Consider the following 24,099-nt stretch of genomic DNA (forward strand, 5'->3'; position numbering starts at 1 on the left):
AATGAATGAATGCTGGATAATGATGAGGACAGACATAAGCATCACTAATATTTTCTGATTTATGCAAAAGGTAAGTTGGCATCATTAGGATGACAGAAACACAGGTCCAGTTTTAACAGTCATTACAGGAAACACTGTGCAAGGATAGGACAATGCAGCCACTGGAAATGGTAGAAATTATTGGAAAAATTAGTCAGAAGTATCAGTTAATACTTCACAAAACTGGTTGGAAAATAGAGTATATTATGTTTATGGAATTTTGACAACCTCTTCAGCTTCTGACTCACCTAACTCATTATAACTTCAACACATGTTTCCAGCTAGAACTGTGAAAAGAACTATTTGGATCATAAAAGGACTGGTGAATAATAAATCAGGAAGAAACACACCACAAGCTAGTATCTCTGTGTGTAAAGGAAAAACCAGCAGATACTTGTAAAGATTAGTATGAAATAAGTAAACGATTTGAAGTAGAAAATTTCTCAAGAACAATGAGAACAATTTTTCCTAACAATGAGACAGGCAGTAAGTACAATGCCAGAGATTAAGCATTCAAAATGATTTTATATCTATTTTTGGGACCATATTTAGAAAATAATATTTATAGAGTAGAGAATATAAATGTTTATTTGATGGAAATGCACATAAAAAGGAGAACATAAATGATGCTTTTTCAATGACTAATTTTTAAGATCTTGAGGTAGGCATATTTCTTGGAGGATGGGGAGTGAAGATTTCTATTGTGTAACAGTTAGGACCATGGATACTAATAAGTAAATACATAGTTTTAAATTTTTAGTTCATTATCTATCATTCAGAAAATACAAGCCAGGAGATCTAAAAAGTTGTAAAATCATGTAAGCAACAGGGAAGATCAGGTGGGGAAGCAAATAAGGAAGTGTTTCTGCAACTACGAAGGAAATTATTTTGCTTTACAAATGAAGACAGGGATGACCTTATACACAAGATCAACCTCTGTAGCCACTGACCTGCTACATTAGCACGACATGCATATGAGATGACCCAGCAGATACGAAGCTCATTTTCAGGAAATCCTGCAACCCAGGACTTCCTCTGCAGTTTATTTCAGCTTGGGTCATATTGCTATGACTCTTCTTCTAGAAGCAGTTCCCCAAATTCCCATATTTCCTAGAGTTCATTCTATATGACAGAGGAAGAACCCATGTAGATTAGCATTGCCTGTGCTAGAAATCAGCCTGTGGGTTATTTTTTTTTTTCTTCTGCAAATTGAAAGGACACCAGTGGCAAAGGTAGCCATAGCTTGCTTAGTATGTTCTTGGTACTGGTATTTTTACTGCATCAGTCCTGTTCCTCACATGACAACAAGCAACAAAATCATTTACAAGTCCCAGCATGTATGAGAATAGCTTAATTACATTTTGTATGGCTAGATCAGGTCTGATTGTAACCATTAATAGACATGCTTGCAAGGCTTCTAGGCATTTCATGTCTTGTACTATGCAAGACCATGTTTCGATTGCATTGGTGGTAGGGAGTTAAGACAGATGATGCCAAATCACTGTTCCCTGCTCCTGCTATCTCTGTTGCTATGTCACAATTTAATTTAACCACAGCAGAGGCCCACTACACATCATCCATCGGAGGCTGCAATGGACTGCTGCAGTGGCACACATGGCCTTTATGAGGTGCAGTTAATTTTCAATGTTATTTAAAATCTATTTTTTACTTAAAATCTATTTATTATTCCATCTCTTACACTTAAGTAAGGAGAAATAATAAGTTTATTAGGAATTTTCATTCTATGACAAATAAGTGAAAAATCCACAGGAAACTTTGGCTTTTTATATTAAATACGCGTAACCTGCAAGACAAGGATACTTCAAACTGAGTTGCTCACAGTCAAACAGAAGACCAAGCATGGAATTTTAATTCTGGTGAAACCAGTCTCCTAGATTCAAATAGAAGTTCCTATTTCCATGTTCCAGACAACACAAAACAATCAGTTTATGAGTAAATTTAGATTAAAAGCTGTGGACAATTGTACTTGACCTTCTATGAGTGTAAGATTACAAAAAATAAAATTACTTTAACATTGGTTTTAAACTTCACTGCAGGTTACAATAACTTTATAACCTCAATTTAAATATGTTTAATTACCTATACATAAATGTCTTTTCCACTCTTGCTCTACGAGTAGAACGCAACTAGAGGGAAAAAACAATAAATGCAGGCTAATAGACTGTTGGATCATTAATCAGCATGTTAATATACTGAAATCCCTGGAAATAACCTACTGTTCAAACAATTTAGGCTTTCGTAACTTCATAAATAAATCCAAATGCAGTTTAGGCTCCTTCAGATAACACAGCTTTCAAATGTTTTCTTTCCTGCTTTTACTAAAAACCAGCTTATCAGATGTAAAAGCAAAGTGTGAACCAAAAATTTATTGCTTTTCAAAATATATAAATAAATTCAGAGGTACATGAATGAATGCAGTCATTGTTCTGAGGATCTTATCTATATTACCTTTAAGACAGCACTAAACCCCAGCATTTCTCAGGCTCAAATAAAATATTTATTCTTACACAGAATTGGCCTTCACATTTTCTGGCCTGCTTCCCATATCTTAATAACACTACAGTCTCTCACAGTTATGGAGACCTTTCATACAAAAACCACTTCTAAAGAAGCAGTTCAGTTCCCTAAGATCAGGTTTCTGATTTGGAGGCCCTGTACACCTCTTACTGCCACACTGATAACAGTTCCATGATAAGGTGAATCAGCTGGGCTGCCCAAAGAAAACTCATCTTGTGGTTTTGAAGGGAGAATTGAAAACAGCAAGACTGAAACTCATCCAGTTCAGAAGATACCTTAATTTGACTTCATCATCCTGATTTTAGGAGGTCTTCTCTACAACACACAACAAACAACTTGTTGCTACAGTTACCGAGTTCACTGGGACATGAATCATCAAGGCACGTTGAAACAGGGGAAGTTCAGGTTAGATATAAGGAAGAAGTTCTTTACTGTGAGGGTGCTGAGGCACTGGAACAGGTTGCCCAAAGAAGTGGTAAATGCTCCATCCCTGGCAGTGTTCAAGGCCAGGTTGGACAGAGCCTTGGGTGACATGTTCTAGTGTGAGGCGTCCCTGCCCATGGCAGGGGGATTGGAACTACATGATCTTAAGGTCCTTTCTAACCCTAACTATTCTGTGATTCTATGATTCTGCTCTGCTGAATTTCAAGCTTATATTCCTAGAGATTAGAAGAATTCTTGTTATGAAAGATACAATGCAATTCCTCTCGTAAAAAGGAGCGCTTGGGTGCTCCTGTCCTTACCTTAACTTTTGATTTGCTGTTATTGCCAAATACAAAGGTAGAAATTAAAAATATCAGACAGAAACCAATAGAGATAGTTAACTGAATCACATGGGGTTTATTCAGTTTTATAGCCAGAAACGGAGGTTGCAAATAGTAATTCAGGGGTGGCAACCCCAGGAAGTGTCTGACTTCAGGAGAAAACAAGGAGGAGTTGTTAAAATGCCTGATAGTCAGATTTTTTTAACCTGCTCAGTTACTGCTGCTCTGTTCTTCTCACCAGGAAATGCAAAATCAGACTGGAAACCTCTGAAAGGAAAAATAGTTGCTTTGAGTCAACCATTGAGGCATTTAGTCACGGAATCCTGCCAGCTTCATTCCCCCCCCAACCCCCATTTCACAATGTTGGAAGTTAAAAGTTTTGAGAAAGTTTCCCTGTATTCACAGGTAGCCAGTCTGACTTTCTATTTCCTTTCTTAAGAAGTCCTAGCTACCTCCTACTCTCTCCCCCCAGTGCTGCAGAAGCAGCAAAACATGCTGGAGCGTACCCCTATGGGAAATGCCAAACTTGGTGGCTCAAGGTATGTAGTCAACACGTGTGTTTCCTCGATGGAAGCATACATGCCAACCACTTGCAGGAGTACTTCTAGAACCTCTGAAATGCATGTCCAACACACCATTTGTATCGGTATACAAATTTCAATGTATTACATGACCTTTTATTTTTCTTTTAGCCACAAATGGAAGCTGTCAGGTTTCAGAAGAGAGCAGGAAGACTTGCAGGCCAGGCCTTTCCCCTAGGTTTCACAGGCAAGTGCGTCTAGTCTCCTTCATCTCCCCTGAGAAGCTTAGCAGCTTTGCTTTTCTGGATCTGGTCACCAAAATTTTTGAGCTTCATCTATTCTGTTTTAGGACGGCCCAATATAGGAAGGGAGGGGGAAGATTTCAGCATATCAGTATCAGTCTCTTAGATGTGGCTTCGTAGAAGAATGTGCTCAGTCCTCCCGCTGAAATATTCAAGGAACCCCAGAAATTAACTGATGAGAGATGAATGCAATGCTGAATGTTTCAGTCACACATCTCTAACGCTAAAAATAGGTGAAGTTTCAAGGGTACCCTTAGTGCTTGAGCATCTTTCTCTCCTAAGATCATATTACACAGAGGCTGAAGGTGATTTTCAGTGAAAACACCAAAGATCTTCATATTTATGATTTGTGCAATACATAAAGGAAATGAAAGTACAGATCTAAAGAATGAAACATATGCTGCAAAGATAGAAACTTCTCCAATCTTGAGCAATAGGGCAAATGTTTCATTACTGTGGAAATGCAAACTTGGACCGCCATTAGAAGACAGAAGGAAAAAAAAAAGATGAAAAAGGCTGGGAGCAAATGAACAAACACGTCTGACTGCTTTGTTGAGTGGTAAGACAAGAGTTGGTGGGAGGAAGAATTGATGAACTGTCACAGTATGACAAATAAGACCTCTGTTGGATGTATTGATTCTGAACAGAGAATGACTCATGGATCTACTTAATTCTTGCTTCATTTACAGACAGTAAAGTACTTGAACAAATCACAGATGCTGCCAAATGAGTCAAAGAAGAAAAAAATTCTTTTCCAAGCATAACTTTTTTTGGGTCAAACTTATTGATAACCGCTTGTTTTGCAGGACAGCTCATACAGCAGAGCTCGTATTTTGTATCACTGATTGTGCAGTTGATCTCTCACAGGCATGTTGCACAGTTAAGACAGACTTGAAGACTGGAAAAAATTACCACATGAAAACCTGAGCATGTTACTACATGTATTTGTCAACTATATATGTATGAACAGGTGTTAATTTCTTTGCTTCATGGCCTCAAAATAATTTTTAATAAGCAGGAGAGAAAGCTTTACTTTTACTCCAATACTTTTTAACCCATTTTTTCAAGATAGAGGATTTGTAGGCAAAGAGAAGAAATTTCGAAGAAACAAAATTATGCTTCACAATTGATTTGGGTTACTAACCCAAGCGAATGATGGGTCATAGGTGCCTTCTTTCTTTGGAGGTTTTTTTTGTTTCCCCCTCTTTTTTAACTTTAACGTCACTTGAAGAGTTATTATTTTTGTCTTGATATTTGGAAAATGAGCCTTGAAAATGTGAATAAAGTGCATACCAAAACAATGGTTCTGAGCTGAATTTACAAAGCATAAGTCATATAATCAAGGGATGGTTTGGGTCGGAAGGGACCTTAAAGATCATCTAGTTCCAACCCCCCTGCCATGGACAGGGACACCTCCCACTTGGCCAGGTTGCTCAAAGCCCTATCCAACCTGGCCTTGGGCGCTTCCAGGGATATAATTCATAAAGGTTCTTCAATTCTGTGGCCACAGCTGGGCTTTTTAAAAAAAATTAACAAGACCATTTACCATTTCCTGTAGACTAGTATCCCACATCCTGGTTTTCCCCTCTATCCTGATGAAACTTTATTTCTCACTCCCAGCTTTCCTTCCGAGGCAGCAACCTCTCTGTCCCCACTCTTTTCCGTACTGCTAAAGTAGGCAGGGAGTCCAGGAATAACTAGTACAGAACCACTAGAATAACTAAAACTGTAATACTGAACTTTTAATCACCTTGATAAATAATATTGGAAAAACACTGAACATGTGGAAAACCAAAAGGCAATAATGTGTTCACACATGATTACTATGCTACTCGGGACCACACAATTCACTTAGTCAAAGAACCCTTCTCCAATTCAGAGCAGCCTCCACTCAACAGGTCTGCTGCTGTTTCCCTGGAAGAGAAAAGGAATAGTTGCAAGGCATGTCCTGCCCCCTCCGCCTGTCACAAAGAATCCCAACTACAACAGGCACAGCCAGACTTTTTGTGGCAGGCTGTGAGAGGTGTGGGAGGGCAAGTCTGGGGCTTTGCTGGCAGGCCTGGCTGCTGTTGCATGCAGGAGGTGTGGTAGGGGCGCCATGCCAGCTGCTGCCACCAGACTGGGATGGGATGAGAGGGGAACAGCAAGGATCTGGCTCTGTCAGCTGTTGTACAGGCATACTGCAATTTACGTGGGAATTATATGAACTTATGTAGTCCATTTATAGAAATGCTGATTAAGTTTGGGAGCAATCACTTTGAACTATTCGCCAAGAGCAAAAACTATTCCTTTGTCAGCCTCATGGAACTCAATCTGGAACTATTTTACCAGTCTTTCACATGTCTGAGTTGAATACAGAGATTAGAGAGGGTAAAGTTAGGGCAGAGCTGACCCCAACTGCCAAACTGTTTGAAGAGGGAATTGTGAGTTAGCTTTGATCCAACACACATTTGAAATACATATTCAGTTACATCTAGCACCAGATGGGTACCAGCTAAAAAAGGAGCTGACTGATACCTCATTTACAATGTACCAGTCTCAGTGTAAATTAAAAATAGCAAAGTACTCTTTAAATTGCACTTGCTGATTGTGCTCCCTTACCCCTCCCTCATCCCCTACCCCGGCCCTTCACAGTCTAGAGATAGCTGGAGCACAGTTCATTGTAGTCCCTTCACTCCTCTCCCACAAGCAAAGCAAGATGCTCCAGAGCCTAGACATCCTGCTTGCACCTGGGTTCCCCCTCACTTCCAAGGAATACTTCTACAGAAAATTGTGGTATACAGGACAAAAATGCATTTAATAATTATGTAACAGTTTGTGTTTAGTAAGAGAACCAAACAATTCGTGCATGGAAATTCCCTCTCTTGACCTTTGCAAGGTGAAAGGTGGGGGCACTACAGGGAATTACGGCAGCAGAGGACAGGGAGTTCCAAATGCCATTGTGCTGGCTAGGGATTTATGTAACTAGATACATCTGGAGGAAAGGATTAACTCAACATCATGACACAGCCTGAATCAACTCTGCTTAGTTAAACTGCAAGAATTCCTCAGTTTATTAACTACCACGTTTGCAGTACAGTGACTAACTCATCACGGCAAACACACATCAGGTACAGTTTTGAACAGCACCAGAATGCGAAAAAACCCCAAAACAACTGGAGAAAAACAATACTGAATGATTTTAGACTTTATGGGAGTTTGTTTCTATTGTCTGGATTATAATTTCCAGCCTATAATTCTTTTAATTAGTAGTCAACTTTAATGTCTAGTTTAAAATGCTGCAGTAAGGAAGCAAAGGGCTGGTAAGAGGTGCTGGCTAATACCCAGGGTCTCAGTTCTACATTGTGCAGTGCCTTCAAATCAGATGATCTAACCATTCCCTAGCCCTCAAAAATCTTTGTTCCCACCCTCATGCTACCTCCTCTTTTTGTCAGTAATTGATGCAGCCACATGGTGATTTGTACCAGGAAGCAGACCTAGTATAAAACCAACCTGGAAAAAAAGGGACTGTAATTACAAACCGACAGTCTCATGTACCAGAGAAACTGCCACAGGATGTTCCTGTAAATCTGCCAAGTCAATAATATTCATGATGATCTGCTAAGTAAGTGCTGGCTGTGAGGACTGAAGTTGCCTGGGGCTACTGGAAATCACATATCTAGTTTTCCAGAATGTCAGAACACTTTGGGGATTGAATGAGTAAAAATCATTCCTTCAACTTTTGCTTTTATAACTTCTCATTCCTAAAGGTATTTGTGCCTTGTTCACACAATCCAGCCCCTTCCCAAGATGCCTAAGGTCTTCCTAATAGGCCTAAGGAATGCCTAAATGGAATGATAAATGTCAGAATGTTTGCAAACATTCTTGTTTTAATCATATGACTAAGAGTTAGCTGGAGTTGGTCTTCAGCAAAACAGTTACAATTCTTAAAGCTAAATCATAAAGTGGAACAGTATTTTTTGTTAAATTTAAACAAAGACCAGAATGTATTTAAATTACCATATTATTGTCACATAAATCTTAGGCCTTCTCCTGTGTTTAACAATGCCCTTTATTTTGCTGTTCACTCTAAATCACATAAGGGACACAATCCAAAAAAAACCCTACCAATTTGCAAATAGTAATGCTTGCAGTGTGTTATCAATGGAGAACAGTCTCATTTTTTTTTTTCTCTTTCAACCATTGCTGCATATTAACTATACACTGGAACAGAAAAGTATAAAGCAATATCCTGACTGGGTCCAACAGCTGCAGTAATGAAGCCTTGCAAAGAGCACAGACTGACTCCCACTTGGAGACTTAATTTAGCTTTTAGACAACCAAAACGTGGCTTGAGCAGCTTTTAACACAGGTCCTTGGAAACACTGCTCCTTTATTATCTCTCAAGTAGAACAGAAGAGGTCACTACAGAGTCACAGCATGCCCCTCTTCAAAATGGGTCAGGCACGTTGTCCTGGCCAGCAAGCTTGACCTCAGCAGCCTTCACTCTTGGCTTTTTCCATCCTTTGTGCTCTGCCTCCAAATTCTCTTGCATCTATTTCTCCTCTCCACCCTCTCAGTTCTGCACTATGCTTCCCTATGTACCTTGAAGAGTTTTATTAAAAGACTGTGAATGTCCCAGACCTGCCACTCCACATTTTCCATTCAGCTGCCTCTGGCATGAGGACAGCAGCCTTCAAAAGAGGATGTTTTGTGGCAGAGTCAGCCCTCAAAGGACATACTACAGCATTCAGCGAGGTCAGCAGTGGCAGATAGGGGATTACTTGGCAGCACCACCAGTAACCAGGGAAGGCAATACATGCAGAGATTAATGTGGCCTTCCCCTCCCTCCTCTGGAAGAAAAGTTTGGAGATGGAAGAAAGGATTGCTCTGCTTTGTGGGTTTAGGGTTGGTTTTTTTTTTTTCCTTTCTGTTTTTAGCAGTCTTGAAAAAAAGAGCAAGAAAACATGAATACATGCTTCTTGTCAGAAGTATCCAAAATAAGAACAAAGACACAGTCCTTTCCTGGCATGTTACAACATGGGGTCATGAAGAAATAAAACCAGATTCGCCAGCATTCAGCACGATCTCATGTTTAAACAATGTTTCCAATTGGAAAAAACTGTTAACTCCATAGTTAACACTGTAATTGTGTATCAAAACATCTATTATAAACATAATTTTAAAGTTATTTCAATTAATAGAAAGGCTCAATACAGGAAAAAGTCTTTAGTAGAAGAATCAGCGTCTAGAAGAGTATTACTTTTGGGCAGTGAAGGAACTCTTGCTGCTCAGAGTGCAAATACACATTTCCCATGCCAAAAAAGGTTCTACCAGCCAGTGAATATCTACAGGTATAAGGCAGGAGTAATGGGAACGTCCATCCTATCTCATGTAATGACTCCACACTCTTAAAAACAGGATCCAGATAACTGGAACAGCAAAAGACCCACTGGCAGAAGCTCCAATAATTAACATTTTTCGTGCATGACAAAATGTAATAATAATTAATAGCAACACAGCTCACAGAACAAGTAAACTTTAGTGAAGAGAATCTTCTTCTGGAGGTAAGAAGGGGTGAGTCCAAGTTCCTGCTCTGTTGTGCAGGAAGGAAAGGCAGATTTTCCTAAAAAAACTCTTAATCTGTAAATACCTGGGATTCAAGAGAGATCTGACCTGTATCTGTATGGAACAACCTAAACAGAAAGTTGATGTCTCCATACAATCCTTCTGGAGCTCCCCAGCACCGTGTATCCCAGAGTCCTTCCCATACAGAAGAAGCTAAGGAGGAACTCAAAGGCATTTTATGCTGCTCAGCCTACTAATACCTCCTAGTAAGATTTCTGATCAGAAATCAGCAGTAATTATCTGTCTCTTTGTTCCATTGCATACAGCTTTTACAGACCATTCAGGACCTTGTTCAGAATCCCACACTGGGACAGGCATGCACTGAGGAAGGACATTCATTTCTCCTTCCCCTCTTTGGCAATATAGGTCTTTCTTTCTAGATCTTAAAACTCTGTGCCACTACCTGCTGCCTGAGATTCTTCTCAGATAATCCACACTTTCTCCCTGATCCCATCCAAACAACCTGTAGACTTCCTTTTCTATTTTTATATTAAGGAAAGTACCCTCTTCATGAGCCAGTATCTCATGAAACTTCACTGCCTCTCTCGCTGCCCTTCTAAGCACAGAACTCCAATGCTTAAGGCAACAGCAAGTGAAATAAAGTTTAAACTTGTACAGGAGGTGGTTTGAACTCAGAAAGGTGTTATTTTAAGAACTCTTACCAGCAAAACTATATAAGACTAAATTTCCTATACGGTCGATTTAGTCTATTCCCTAAAATCCCTATTACTATGAAAACACACAGAGTGTATGTCCTGTTAACACTGTTATCAATACCTTAGCTCTAACTATGAGTACTAGATACATGAGGAAATTTAGGTACAATTTTTTTATGGCTAATGCAATCAAATATGTAAGAACCATCTTCCCACTGATCATTTTTAATTTATGAAATCTAGATAACTTTGAACTTCATTGTAACATGTGCTACAAAATTGCCTGATCAATGCCTCAAGAGGATAAGTAATAATGAGGCACTCACTGGTTTACAATACAATCAGCATACACAAAACTCTTAATGAATATTTAACCAGCACTTACATTTTCACACTGCATCTTTCTGGGGTTTATGTGGGAAACATTGAGTCCATCAATAACAACATCAAATGGAAGCCGATTTTCCACAAATTTTTGAAAGGCTTCAAATTCCTGAAACAAAGAAAGAAACAAACACATACAGGCGAAGAATATGTTAACAGAAAGACACTTCATTCATTTTGTATTAAAAAAAAAATGAAATAAAGCCTAAATCTCTCACTTTGCCTTTGCTGGCTACACTTCACATCTTTACTTGCACATTTGGTAAAGCAACCACATACACACATGCAAAAATCTTTAAAAGCCGTGTTACAGTGGCTACTTCCAATATAATTTTAAATTACATTACAACTGAGACCCAAAAGTTTACAGTCATCCAGATTTTCAGAATTATAATCCAAACTGTACACTTTTATAAAGATACATGCTATATTGTTACACAACAGCTGCAAAACGAAGCAACTTTACAAACCAGTAGTGTGACACTATTACTAACTCTTAACATTTCCAAGTGTAAGATAAGCATCATACTTAGTTTCTCTGTAAGAATTCTGAAATCTCTGAACGCCAGTCAATATTTACATAAACATACATTTAGAAACACAGCATTCCATTTGTGAGAAATACGCAGCTTTAAGGCTAGCAAAACAATGGACTTCTTTACTAGGTCAGAAACATAATGCAGTGATTGAGCAAACCAACAGCCTCCATCTAGTTCTTCCAATGGAAGGAAAACCACAATTGCTTAGGCTTGAGACCCCCACAGGAAGAGAACAGAATACAAAGTTTTAATAAAATCTTCAGGAATTTCTCCCTTGATTTTTGAGGAAAGATTTAGTGTTTTTAGCAGACCCTTGCATAAGATTTCTACTTCCTGCTTCTGACTGTTTTTAATAGGCAGAGGAACCCTAAGCCATCCTGGTGGGCAGTGACCTGATTTCATAAATGACCTTTCTACTAACAAGACTTATTTATTGGTAACAGAGGTTTCACAGCCTCAGGCTATAAATGAACTTTCATAGGAACTCAAAACAATTGCAAATTTCATGCCTTCTGCTCTAAATTCAAGAAGCACTCTTCCAATCCTGCTTTCTCCCATGTAGCCATACGGCAACATGTAAGTCTAAATAAAAAACATCCCCTCAGCATCCAAACAAAAGCCTATAGAGTACATACAATTCTTCCTCAGAGAAAGGAATGAAAGAAAGAATTTGTTTGTCCAGAAAATACACTGCTGTCAGGCAGTAACAAATGATCACTGACTTCAAATTTAGTCAGAATGCTTAAGACAAATTATACCAGGAAAAGGGTTACTTGTATTAAAAGCACAAACCACCAAGTGAGATAAGGATGTCTCACTCAGGTGTTAAAATTCCAGGCATAATTTCCAAGTGAACAGAGGCGTACTGGTCAAAAGCACACTGATGAGAACACAGACAACACAGGGCTCAGTCTAGCACCAGCAGAATCAACTGCTTTTTATGTTATCTTTCATTTCTCCATGGCTTAAATGTTATTATTGAGAGAGTATAAAAGGCTGGGCAAGAAAACGATCATCCCAAACAAAAAGAAATTGTTGGCACTTGTGAAGTGTTTCCCCCTCCCCCCCCAGCCCCAATGTTAATGTATTTTATACAGAAGAATATTCTTATTGCCACCTGATAGGGACACCAAGACACAGAAAGGACCTCACTAGCAAAGGCGGTGGCAGTGCGGGGGAGTAGAAACAAATGCAAACCCAAACAACAGTGATTCCTGACTTTAGACTTGTGCCATCCAGTAGACTTCCCCATGGCTCAAAATCAGATGAACCAAACTGTAATACTGGATGGCTATCTGAAATGTGGGAAAGATAAAAAGAAGGAAAATACATGCAGACTGAATGAAGGTAAAATACGAGAGCTTTGAAACAAAGATGAGTGAAGACAGAAAAGTCAAAAGTCAGTAGAAGCAGATGAAAAACACACAGTAAACACCCCAGTAGAGCATTGTTTTCATACTGTCAACAAATGGCAGTATTATTTGAAGTAACATAGTTACAGTCAAGTAGCCATTTTTATGAAGTATAGTGTACATGTTATCTTGTCCTTAAGGGCTCGGTTCAATACAAAACAAACACGTTGTGGAGAACTTTTAAAGTGGTATTTCATTTCAAGTGACAATAGTTCCAGAGCAGTTCCTGAAGGGGTGACTTTCCCCTGATGGGCAGAGTGGAGTGCTTTGTTGAGGGAACACTACAGCACGAGCTGGGGGAGCAGCAGAGGAGCTTGGTGGGTCAGTGCCCCCTCTGCCCACTCTTTGCTTGGCTCCCTCTCTCCCAGCAGGGCAGATGGAGCAGGAGCTGCAAGGAGGGTCCTGCTAAGAGGCACCAGGATAGTCTCAGCACCTCTCAGAAGCCAGCTCCTGGTTCTCTGGGATTTACTTTTGGAGCTGGGGAGATGCTGCAGCTTTTTCAGCATCATACCTTGGCCACCCAACTTTCCCTGCCAATTCCTCCTGTCCGTGTCTCCTATTCCATTCTCAACAGGTGCATGGCAGTGTGTTCCTGCCAGCTTCTCAGATCTGCTCAATTATTTTGCCTCATTACCAGTAAACGGTGCAATACACAGGGAGAGATGGTTTGCTGGTACAGGAGATGCTTATCCACACAGGGAGATGAGGAGTTAACAGCAGAGTAAGTGCAGAAGACAAATGGCCAAGTTTAATTTATGTCACCAAATACGGAAGACTCCAGTGAAAAGCCTTAGATGGACTAAAAATCCCCAAGGATCGGTTCATTTACTCTTCACTATCCATATTTCCCCAGCAACACACAAGAGTGCTCCTTTCCAGAAAAAAACAAAACAAAACATAAAGAACAACAGAGAAGATGCAGGCCTGCTCCCCTGAGAGACAATTTTCAAGTGGCCGTATTTCCCATCTTCTCTGGATACAGTGAAGGAAAAGGGAACAAGCAGCAGGCTACATAATCCAGATGCAGCAGAAAGGATTATTCAAACACACACTATGAGTATTGGGTCTGGCTGAGACAGAGTTAATTTATCCCATTGCAGCCCTCATTGGGCTGTGCTTTGTACTGGTAGCTAGAAAGGTGGTAGCTGCCTCTCTAACATCCCCCCTCGCCAGCAGGCTGGGGGTGGGCAAGATCTTGGAGGGGACATAGCCAGGACAGCTGACCCAAATTAACCAAAGGGATATTCCATACCATACAGCGTCTGCTGAGCAATGAAAGTAAGAGAAAGGGGGTAGGGGGTGTTTGTTATTACAATGTTTGTCTTCCAGACCAACCACTACGCATACTGAACCCCTGCTTCCAGGGAAGTGGCCGGACATCGCCTGCTGATGGGAAGTAGAGAATAAATCTTCTGCATTCCTTTGCTTCCACACACAAGCCTTTGCTTTTGCTTTATTAAACTGCCTTTATCTTGACAAGTTTTTCACCATCTTCTTTTCTCCTCCTCCCTTTCCCCCCAGTCCCCTGTCCCCCGTCCTGCTGAGGAGGGGAGTGATAGAGGCTTGGTGGGCAACCAGCATCCAGCCAGGGTCAACCCACCACAAAGAGAGAAAATAAACAATGTGAAGGATGCTTATCATTCAAAGATCAGGATTTGTCTGGATTTTATGCAGATCTTACAGCTACAGTAATAAAGAGTTGATTCACCCACAATTCTCTAAAGATATTTCCCTCACTAACCAACTGTAAGATGTTTATAAGCAGTAAATGAAGTAGAGCACAGATGCAGCTAGGGTACAGCTGATCAAGAGAAACCAGACACAGTAATTGTCAATGCAGTACAACAGTGACATGAAGGTTGTCTTTCTTCAGGCAAAAAGGAGCTATTCATACAGGCTTCCCCTTCCAAATGGACAAGGCAACACATCATCTGCATACACCCCTGCATATGCTGAAGGAACATTTACATGGAAATGTCCTGCTAAACACGACAAGGGGCTCTTCTGATGAATCCCTTCAACATGCCAACAAGTAGCAAAACATCTCTCTCTCGAGGTAAGAGCACCAAAACAAATACAGCAAACCTTACACTGATTTCTAACTTGTTCTGACTGGGTACATCTCACAAAGTTTCCGAGGAAAAGTCCATTCTCCCAGCCTCAGAAATGCTACTCAAATTTGCTTCAACAGAGTTCACAACTGAAGGGCCAAAACTTAAAAAACACATTCAGCATTGCTTATTGACATGATCCTCTTAATGCTCGGGAGCCACAGGAAAGTGTTGCAATGCAGCAAGGCTGTTACCTCAGGAACATGCCTCCCTGCAGCAGGAATACGTGCAATGCAGCAGGATGCTCACGGGAGGCTCCAGCGATGTCCTGTTTCGCACCATATACAAAAGAAAAGGGAATTTAAAAAAATCCCACCTGATTTCATTCATTGTCTATCTGGGAAAATAGGGGAATGCCAACTATGCAACCGTTAGAAATGATTCACCACACCTTCTGCTAAGAAAACTTATCTTTGTAAATCAATTTGGAAGTAAGAGTGAGCGATAACAAACCCATGATGGAATTTATCTTGATGTGAAGAATTAGACATTTAAAACAACTTTTTGTTAAACCACTAGCATGCAGGTGGCTCAAGTCCATTCACATCTTAGCAAAAGCCCAAAACAGTCTCACATTTTTTTGGTATTCCACACCAGCTGGATGACTCGTGCTATTTCACCATCATTTCATATTGGTATGTACTGGTGCTGACACAGAAAGAGGTTTTTCTATCTTCTCCTTTCAGCCATTCATTACTAGCCTTGTCCCCTCCTCTACCTATACACACACATTTTTTGGCACAACGAGAAAGACTGAAATGGATGAACTGAGCCAATATAACAGTCTTTGGCCTGAAACAGCCCTTCCATTCAGGTCAAAGCACAGAGGTCTGTCCTGCCAAGAAAATCCAGCCAGGACATGGAATAAGAATGAGCCTGGTGAGACTATCGGGATCACCTTTTAGCATAGTCAGGGCTACCTATGGGAACTGACTGGATTGTGAAACTACAACATTTTATGAGATTTATCTCTCAACACAAGGTATTGCAGCAAAACAAGAGGTAGGGTTTGGTTTTAAAAACCTGAAGTACAGGAATTATTGTTTGAAAAGGAAAGGAAGCAGAGCAGAGGAGTGGGAGAGGGAGAAGGAGAGGGAGAAGGAGAGAAGAGAAAGAAAGGAAAGAAGATTGGCTTTGCCATTTTAAAAAGTTCATTGAAAAATTAAAAAAAAAGTGTGACCTCAGACTTCAAAGGTCTGGCTTTCAGAGCCAATAATATTGGCTGTGTAACAGCAGTAGTAATAAATCTGAAAATAGGACTTTTCTGTAAGAGTATTAATAGTATTTCAACTTCTGTCATACCTTTATAAACAGAAATGTGTTTTTCTTCCAATACCAGTGCACACACAGACTACAAGCCTCAAAAGCACAATAAAAATGAGGGGTGGAATTCATTATTAGTATTCACCGATTTACTATATTAAATCTGGTTAACACAGAAATAAACATTACAATGAAGACAAAACAGAGAAAACATAGCTAAACAAGCATGTACTTTGATAAGAGCAATGAGAGTAATTCAAATGAGTATTCTGAAACAATTTTAATGTCTGTAACAGATGAAAGGTATGACATGTTTCAGATCACAGAAAGGTCAGATCACTTGAGCACTTTTCTCCCTCAAGTCTAAATGGGAAATATGTTGGGAACTACAAATAAAAATCATGGTATTGCTCAAATTCTTCAAGAATCCAAAACATCTACTGATCTACATGCCAAAATCCAAAGTAATATGACATACAAAGGAGATACATGAACAAATCCATAGAGGACTTTTAAATACAAGAAAGGCTATTATGTTCATTCCAACACATGGTATTTGAAAAAAAAAAGGGGGGGGGGGTGGAAAGGGAAAAAAAGAAAACACCCTAACAAAACTTATTAAAATCACTGCAGAAAAGGCTGCTTGTCACTTTTTCTAAATAATAAAGTTTATGCTCACTCATCAGGAATGGTGGAGAAACACTGAAGTCAAACTAAGTGCAAAACTACAGTATTCAACATATATTGTTTCCAGAAGCATTCACAATAGTTTAAGCTTTGTACAGCAGAAAAAGCAGTGCTTCCCCTCTCCATATTGAATAACAATATTCTCAAGTGCAAGGAAAGAACAAATTCTAATTAACAGAATACTATACTGCTCTTACGTACTATGTAACTCTACCCTTATTATCAAACAGGGTGTTTTCCAGTACCGTAAGAGCAGCTTTTAGAGAAGTGAAAGCATTCACTTTTTAACAGTTGTATAAAATACAAAGTGACGGGGGTTGCTTTGTTTTCAGCACTGTTTCTTGGTATCAGAAGAAAAACACAGGAATTAGCATTAGAGTGTGAGAAATAAAATTCAGCTGTCAAACTGAAATCCAGCCAATTTTTTTTTTTAGGTGCCTTGCTGGAGTACTTTTAAATCTGTTTGTTGCTATGCCTGAAGGGTTTCAATATTTCCCTCACAGTTTCAAAGCTTGGAAATCCCCTTCGAACCCTTATAAGCAGGAAGGCTTTTCTCAGTATTGTGTATGGTAACACTATGTACTCTGGATTGCATACTGTTTGTTTGCCCTCTGTTACATGCTTTTAAAGCTAACAAATACTCCAGGACTCACAAACTCCTGTGGCTGCACCCTTCAGAGACACTGTCACAAACAAGAAGGTACTCACAGGCACATTGACATGGCTGAGATGTGCTCTATGTTGCCTGCAGACAGTGCTGTTGCAGGACTTGTTCCTGACTGCCTACGTCAGATGGCAGAGGGTCAGTCGCAAGGCCAAAGCAAAACGTGGCCCTCAACAATTCAGGCAATGCACTTCTGAAATGTCCTTCCTGAGCACACTTAACATGGAGGAATAAGCAGTTTGTGCTGCTGTCCTTAGTGGAAAAATAACCTCATCTTTGCAAGGCTGCCATCATAAGTACATAATGCCATACATAAGTATAGAAATGCACCATTTGAACCTTTCTTTTAAAACAAATAAACAAACAAACCCTTGCAAAGGCACAAATATTTTGAATTCACAGTGCTTTCAAAATTAAAAACACTATTGCACTTGCAGCCCAGAAAGTCAACCATGTGCAAGGCTGCATCCAAAGGAGCGTGGCCAGCAGGTTAAGGGAGGTGATTCTCTCCCCCTACTCTGCTCTTGTAAGACCCCACCTGTAGCACTGCATTCAGCTCTGGGGCCCCCAATACAAGAGGAATGTGGACCTGCTGGAGCAAGTCCAGAGAAGGTCCATGAGGATGAACAGAGGGCTGGAGCACCTTTCCTATGAAGACAGGCTGAGAGAGCTGGGGTTGTTCAGCCTGCAGAACAGAAGGCTCTGGAAAGACCTTGTAGCAGACTTCCAGTACCTAAAGGTGGCTTACAAGAAATCTAGCAAGAGACTTTTTACAAGGGCATATAGTGAAAGGACAAGGGGGAATGGCTTTAAACTGAGAGAGGATAGAGTTAGATTATACATTAGGGAGAAATTCTTTACTGTGAGGGTAATGAGGCACTGGCACACAATCTGTTTAGACAATAGATTGGAAGAAAGGAACATTCTTGTGTTGCAGGGCGGCCTAATTTTGATGGCAGAGGAGACCAAGTGACCTGAAGGAAATCCCAACTCATTCCTTGCTATCTGAATTGAGAAAAGGAGGATTGTGGACCACCCCAGAAGAATCTGACCCATCCTCAAGAAGGATTCTCTAACACTGAGGTAACTGAGGGAAAGAAATATGCGCTGAATTTATAATGTTTTCATCTATATCTATTTCTTGCTGCTAAGGAAGCAGCTAAGTCTTTTATCCTCCTGCCAAATGACTGTGCTTCTGTTTGCTTCCAATATCGGGAGCCTCTGGGGTAAGGGAATATGCAAGAGAAACCTTAGAAAAATTACAACTGCCTTTGTCTCTCACCACCCATTTCCCATTTGGCCTCCTCTCTTCCCCTCCTTTTCCTTCCTCAGAGTTCCCTCCCCACTAATAGATCATATCACAAGAAAAGTGTAACATCCACCCTGAACTAAATGGAGGCAGGAGGACAGTAAGCAGGATGAAAGCTGCAGCTTGGCCTGCAGTGCTCTCAGACTCTGAGCACTCTGCTACTGCAGTTGTCTCAACAACAGCCATAAACCATTACCTGTCTTTATTCTGTGCTTACTAGACCTACAAGACTGAATAGTGGATCAAGCTCTGAGGCTAGTGTTCTCTCTTGCCCCCAAACTAACTTTAGTTGTAGGAAAACGGCAACTGAAATGAACCCACAGCTAACCCTGATCTCCACTCAGACAAGCTCTCCTCTATCCTTGTGGATGTTACAAGATCTAGCAGCAAACCTGGCTCTAAAGGCAATGCAGGATTCTGCCCTACCAAATACTAAACCTCTCCTTACTAAGTCCAGTGGCTCATATTAGCAGAGAACTGGGTGGGGTGGAGGGGACAAAGCAGCAGCTGTTCAACCTTACTTGCAAATGTTGTCTCACCTTTAAAGGTTTCCCTAGACTCCTATGACTGCACATCTTCATGATCCAGGACTCTTCAGGCTTGATATCAGTGTATTGAATTGCAATTGCAATGCTAACCCTACCCTTATCTCCTTATCTACAAGCTAATGACCATATCCTTCCCATAACTAAAAATAACTAAAAAGCAACAAGGCAGCATCGGACTTGGTCATCAATCTTCTATTCTGCAAAATCTGAGGAACCAACATGTTCCTGCTCAAAACAGTTCCCATCCCAGTGCAAGGGGCTTTGCAGCATTCAGCAACATGCCAAATTTTTGCACTCCTACTCTAGAGGACAAACTCTTAACCATGAATCTGATCCCTTTGCTGCAATGTGGCACATATCTGGGAGGTAAGGGGGCACATGAACCCACAAGAGAAATTCCACCTAGCCTTCCCCTTCCTTCCACGCTTCCTCCTCTCAGAGAGTTGTTTCCTGGTAGTGACCAGGAGGAGATAGCATACATGGGAATAGATGTAGAGGAGGTAAACAGCACACATACCCTTGGCTGTGGCACACACTGTGCACACAGCAGCAGCTATTTGGTGTGAAGGTGTTTTCTGCTCTTCAAGCCCTACCTTCTCAGGAGACTCACAAGGCCTAACTGAATTAACTACCCTTCTTTTCCTCCCTGAGCAAAGCAGCTATGACATCCAGGTGCAAGATGGACAGCCATCATCACCCAGGCATCTCAGGGTAGCTCGCCTTAGAAACTGCTCAAGTGCAGGCAATTTAGCTGACTGACCACAACTTGAGAGTCAACAAGGCAGGTAGAAGAATGAGAAGTACACTAGAAGTTGGGAGTGAAGGCTCTGCCAGATGAAGTTAGGGCAGACTGTCTCAGGCATGGTCTTAAGAGTTCAGAGTACATAGGGGTTTTGGAAGTAATAAATTAGTCCATTCAAAACAGGACTGATATATACCACACAGTGCTTTGGGGCAAATCATGGAGCTGGGAAACATGCACATGTGAAAGGAGAACCAAAGCGTTACAGAAAAGGCATCAATCTAAAACTAAGAGATAGAGCTTTTTTCAAAGCTCCTTGGAAACAGCACGACCTCATTCAGTTGAAAAATAACACTGACATGAATGGGTCACATTCTCTTCCCCCTCCAGTCCCCTACATTCTAGAAGAATATGTAAAACGCCCTTTCACATTTAGTCCAGATCTAATGTGGGGACTTTACATGCCCACAAATCCATCTCTTCCTGCTTTCTTGACAGCACATACACATCTCCCACGTTTCCTTCCCCCTGCACCGCAGTCCTTTCAGGCTTATCATGGGTATGAGGTAGCCACAAAGGGAATGAAATTACTGTGTTTGGGTATTTGAGAGAAACACCTGGGAGCAGCTGTGACATGAAAGTCACCACAGTAAAAGTTGATTCTGCCTCTCAGTATACCAATTATATCATCTCAGGCTCAATGGCATAGCTCCCAACTAAATGAAGCCAGAGTAAACAGGCATCTAACTGAAAACATCATATAGACACTGGTACAAAAGGTGACAATCTTACAATTGTTCTCTTTCTACAGCAGCCTGCAAGGTGGCAGCTCATTGTATTAGATCATTGTATGACATCCTAATAGGCCTTTCAGTAGCTGCACATAAAGATCTGAATCGATGTCTATTTTTAATAGATAACAGGTATTTCCTTATAATTCATGCAAGCCATCTTTCCAATGTATTTGTAAATCGTGTTCACTACCATTCTGATGTACAAATCTAAATTGTTTGATTTTCCTTCCTAAAACTAATTACAAAAAAAGATTAGGTTTTTTTTAATCGCAGCACAACAGACTACTTTTGGGAGGTCTTCAACAAACCAAATCTTTCTTCCCGGTTTTCTACTCTGACTGCATTTATTCTTAAGTGAGAGAAACAAAATCAAATAAAGCCACAATGCTGCCGCAAAAGTAAGACAAAAGACTATTCCTCAGTGAGGGAGGGACCCCAAAATCAAAAAGATTCCAATGCATTACATATTCAATTTGAAACACTGGAATAAAATTTTTACAGCTCAAACAACTCAAACTGTTTCCCTGAGTAATAATTTCATCGCAAGAAACACAGGCGAACTAAAGAAAACTACTTAGGAGAAAAGAAGGAATAGAAAGCTAAAATCTTTTCTATTTGAATTGCGGCTACTACAAAAATGTAACTGACTGGAAAATGGAAACCCCCGTCTCAGATGTACTTGCTTACATCCTATTTTCAGCCTTTTCACCTAGTTTCCCCTCTGGAAAACCCTGGCTACAGGAGAAGTCACACAGTCCGGCATACCTAAAATGGGCAGCATATTTTCATCATCACGCATCTGCTTTCACAGCACAAAGGCAACTAAAAAGTCCCACATTTATTTCTGGAAACCTCTGACATATCACAACACTGTTTTGCCTCCTCTACCCACACATCCATGCTCAAAATTCACTGAGGGAGCAGACTTTAAGCTGTACAGCTGAGTTCATCTCCATTCAGCTGCCGGGTAACTGCCTGCTGATATGGAACTAGCAAGTGGGTGGCCCCAGAGTGGTAAATGACAGAATTTCAGCTATCACATGGACTAACAAAACCTATTGACATCAAAACTTAAAATAGTGTATTGAGTCTTTATTAGATTACATTCATTTGATCTATCAGGTTCTCAAACAGGGGGAACATCATTTCCACTACTGCACAGCTTGGGCTTGAAATGTCCTGTTAGCCAGAGCTCCCTTTCTACATCTCCCGCCTTCAACAGGTACTGCTAATCTAGCCCTGCGTACCTGACAGATTTGAAACTTTCAAGCCAGCAGTCTCCACAGGAACAGAAATGAAACCTCACAGGCTAAGACAGTTAACTGGTTAAGGAAGTAGAAGTTTTGTTGTTGTTGCTTTCTTTAATAAACCAACCTCAACCGTAATTTTCACAAAGGCTTTCAGAGAACAGATATTGCTGTACAGTGTGCAATGAAACACATCCTTTTGTTTATCTTTTAATATTATAGAACACCAGTACCCATTAAATACTTAAAATTATTTCTATATTTTTAAGGATAATTTTTACTCCGCTGTACAATTCACAGCTAGATCAGCCAGAAGTCCTGAACTGAGGAGAAAATGTGTGGAAATTAGATGTCTGAACAACAGGCTGCAAGTACAAGCACCCCACACTAATTGTTTTAAGTTTCTGCAACTGTTACACAATGTCTGTGTCTGCAGAAAGCCTGAGAATTAAACCTGGTGTCCTCTTCCATATTTCCTGAACCGGTGCAGAACTGAGGTGCCAGCTGCAACAAAATGACATCAATACTTGAAAAGCTAAAGCAAAACCACGCTGAGATGTGGCGTGTGCTCCATCTAGCGGAGCTCAGCTTCATTCCATATGGCTGGGGCTGAATCGCTAATCCCCACACAAAAGGAGTAAGAAATAGAACTGCAATACATTATAGTGTCTGGGAATTATGCCCTCTTATATGTTTACAGTGACCTTTGAAAAGCTTCATACTCCTAATGTATATTGTAATTATAAATATGAAAGTGTATATTTAAAATTGAGGGGTAGTTGCTTGGTTGGTGGGTTGTGAAAGTTGACTGAAGTGATAATCTGTTCTTTATTGTTTCTGGCAAACAGCTGCCCAATTGGAAAATGAAACATTCAGCACATGAACGTAAGCTTCAGATACAAAACTGAACTTCAGAAACACTAGGACTCCTATTTTTTTGCAAGCTCAAAATACTAGACGTTTAATTTTTGTTCTAATTACTGGGTTTTATTCATATTTAAAATTAAGCTTTTGAAGGATTAAAAGATTTCCATACATTTCTGAATGTAAAAAAAAAAATAAATTACATTTGAATTGTTTCAGTACCCATTAACAGCTGACGGAAAATATAAGAGTAAAGACGATATGAATGCGGCCATGATTTAGACCCATTTTATAAACACAACTGAAAAAGATACATGGATACTTCACTATCTAATGGCCTATTAATGTTTAATGCAAACAAAAAAAGATTTGTGGTTTCAAAGTACTTGAACAAAAATTGTATATTACCCCCCTAGCCAATGAACCTGACAGCGTGCAAAGGCCTACCTGTGGGCTTGTCTTTCTGAAAGTGTCGGTTCCATGTATCACATCCTTTATTATTCTTTCGCTGAGATTATTGTACTCCTCTTCAGTGAGATTGCTGTCCTCCAACCGACGGTTGCAAACTGGGCACTGTCCACTGTAATAGTAGGGAAACAAGAAAATAAAAGGATAAAGACTTTTAAATAAGAAATACATTAAATTTTACTAACTTACTGAGTGTCTGTGTATGAGGACATTCTTTACAAGAACTCCACAACAGTACAATCATCAGAACATTAGTTGTACTCCTTCTGGGATGCATCCAAAACCTACTAAAGTCACTAGAAATATTTTTATGTGATTTAGTTGGATCAGTCTAATGACAAACAGATTAGCTACAAATACACATAGGCTTCATGAGTACACTTCTTGACTTGCACCTCTGATTGTGAGTTAAACCTACAAGTTTTTCCAAGCTTAATTCTTTAATAACTACGTGAAAATGCAAAAGAAATGGCCAGACAGGACACTGACATACACTAAGAAAATACACAGTCAGTCATGTCTGTTCTCAAGCACCTCTGCCAAGAATACAAGATGTGAGATCCAGCCTGCATGTTCATCACCAGACTGGACACTCCAGCCATGGTACCAACAATACAAACAGAAGATAATAGCTTCTCCA

The 24,099-nt window shown here is 40.2% G+C and overlaps 1 protein-coding gene across 4 annotated transcripts in view; it reads right to left on the reverse strand.

Annotated features, from left to right (window-relative positions):
• Window positions 1–24,099, reverse strand: part of PRORP (protein only RNase P catalytic subunit) — a 46,878-nt gene that overhangs the window by 13,345 nt on the left and 9,434 nt on the right. For all 4 annotated transcript variants that reach the window (XM_030481705.1, XM_030481707.1, XM_030481708.1 and 1 more), the window contains 2 exons: window positions 23,439–23,571; window positions 10,813–10,920 (listed from right to left, as the gene is read on the reverse strand). In XM_030481705.1, the coding sequence (XP_030337565.1) occupies window positions 10,813–10,920; window positions 23,439–23,571 (241 nt within the window). The remainder of the gene's footprint in view (window positions 1–10,812; window positions 10,921–23,438; window positions 23,572–24,099) is intronic.

Source organism: Strigops habroptila, chromosome 4, assembly GCF_004027225.2.
Source record: "Strigops habroptila isolate Jane chromosome 4, bStrHab1.2.pri, whole genome shotgun sequence".
NCBI classification, from domain to species: domain Eukaryota; kingdom Metazoa; phylum Chordata; class Aves; order Psittaciformes; family Psittacidae; genus Strigops; species Strigops habroptila.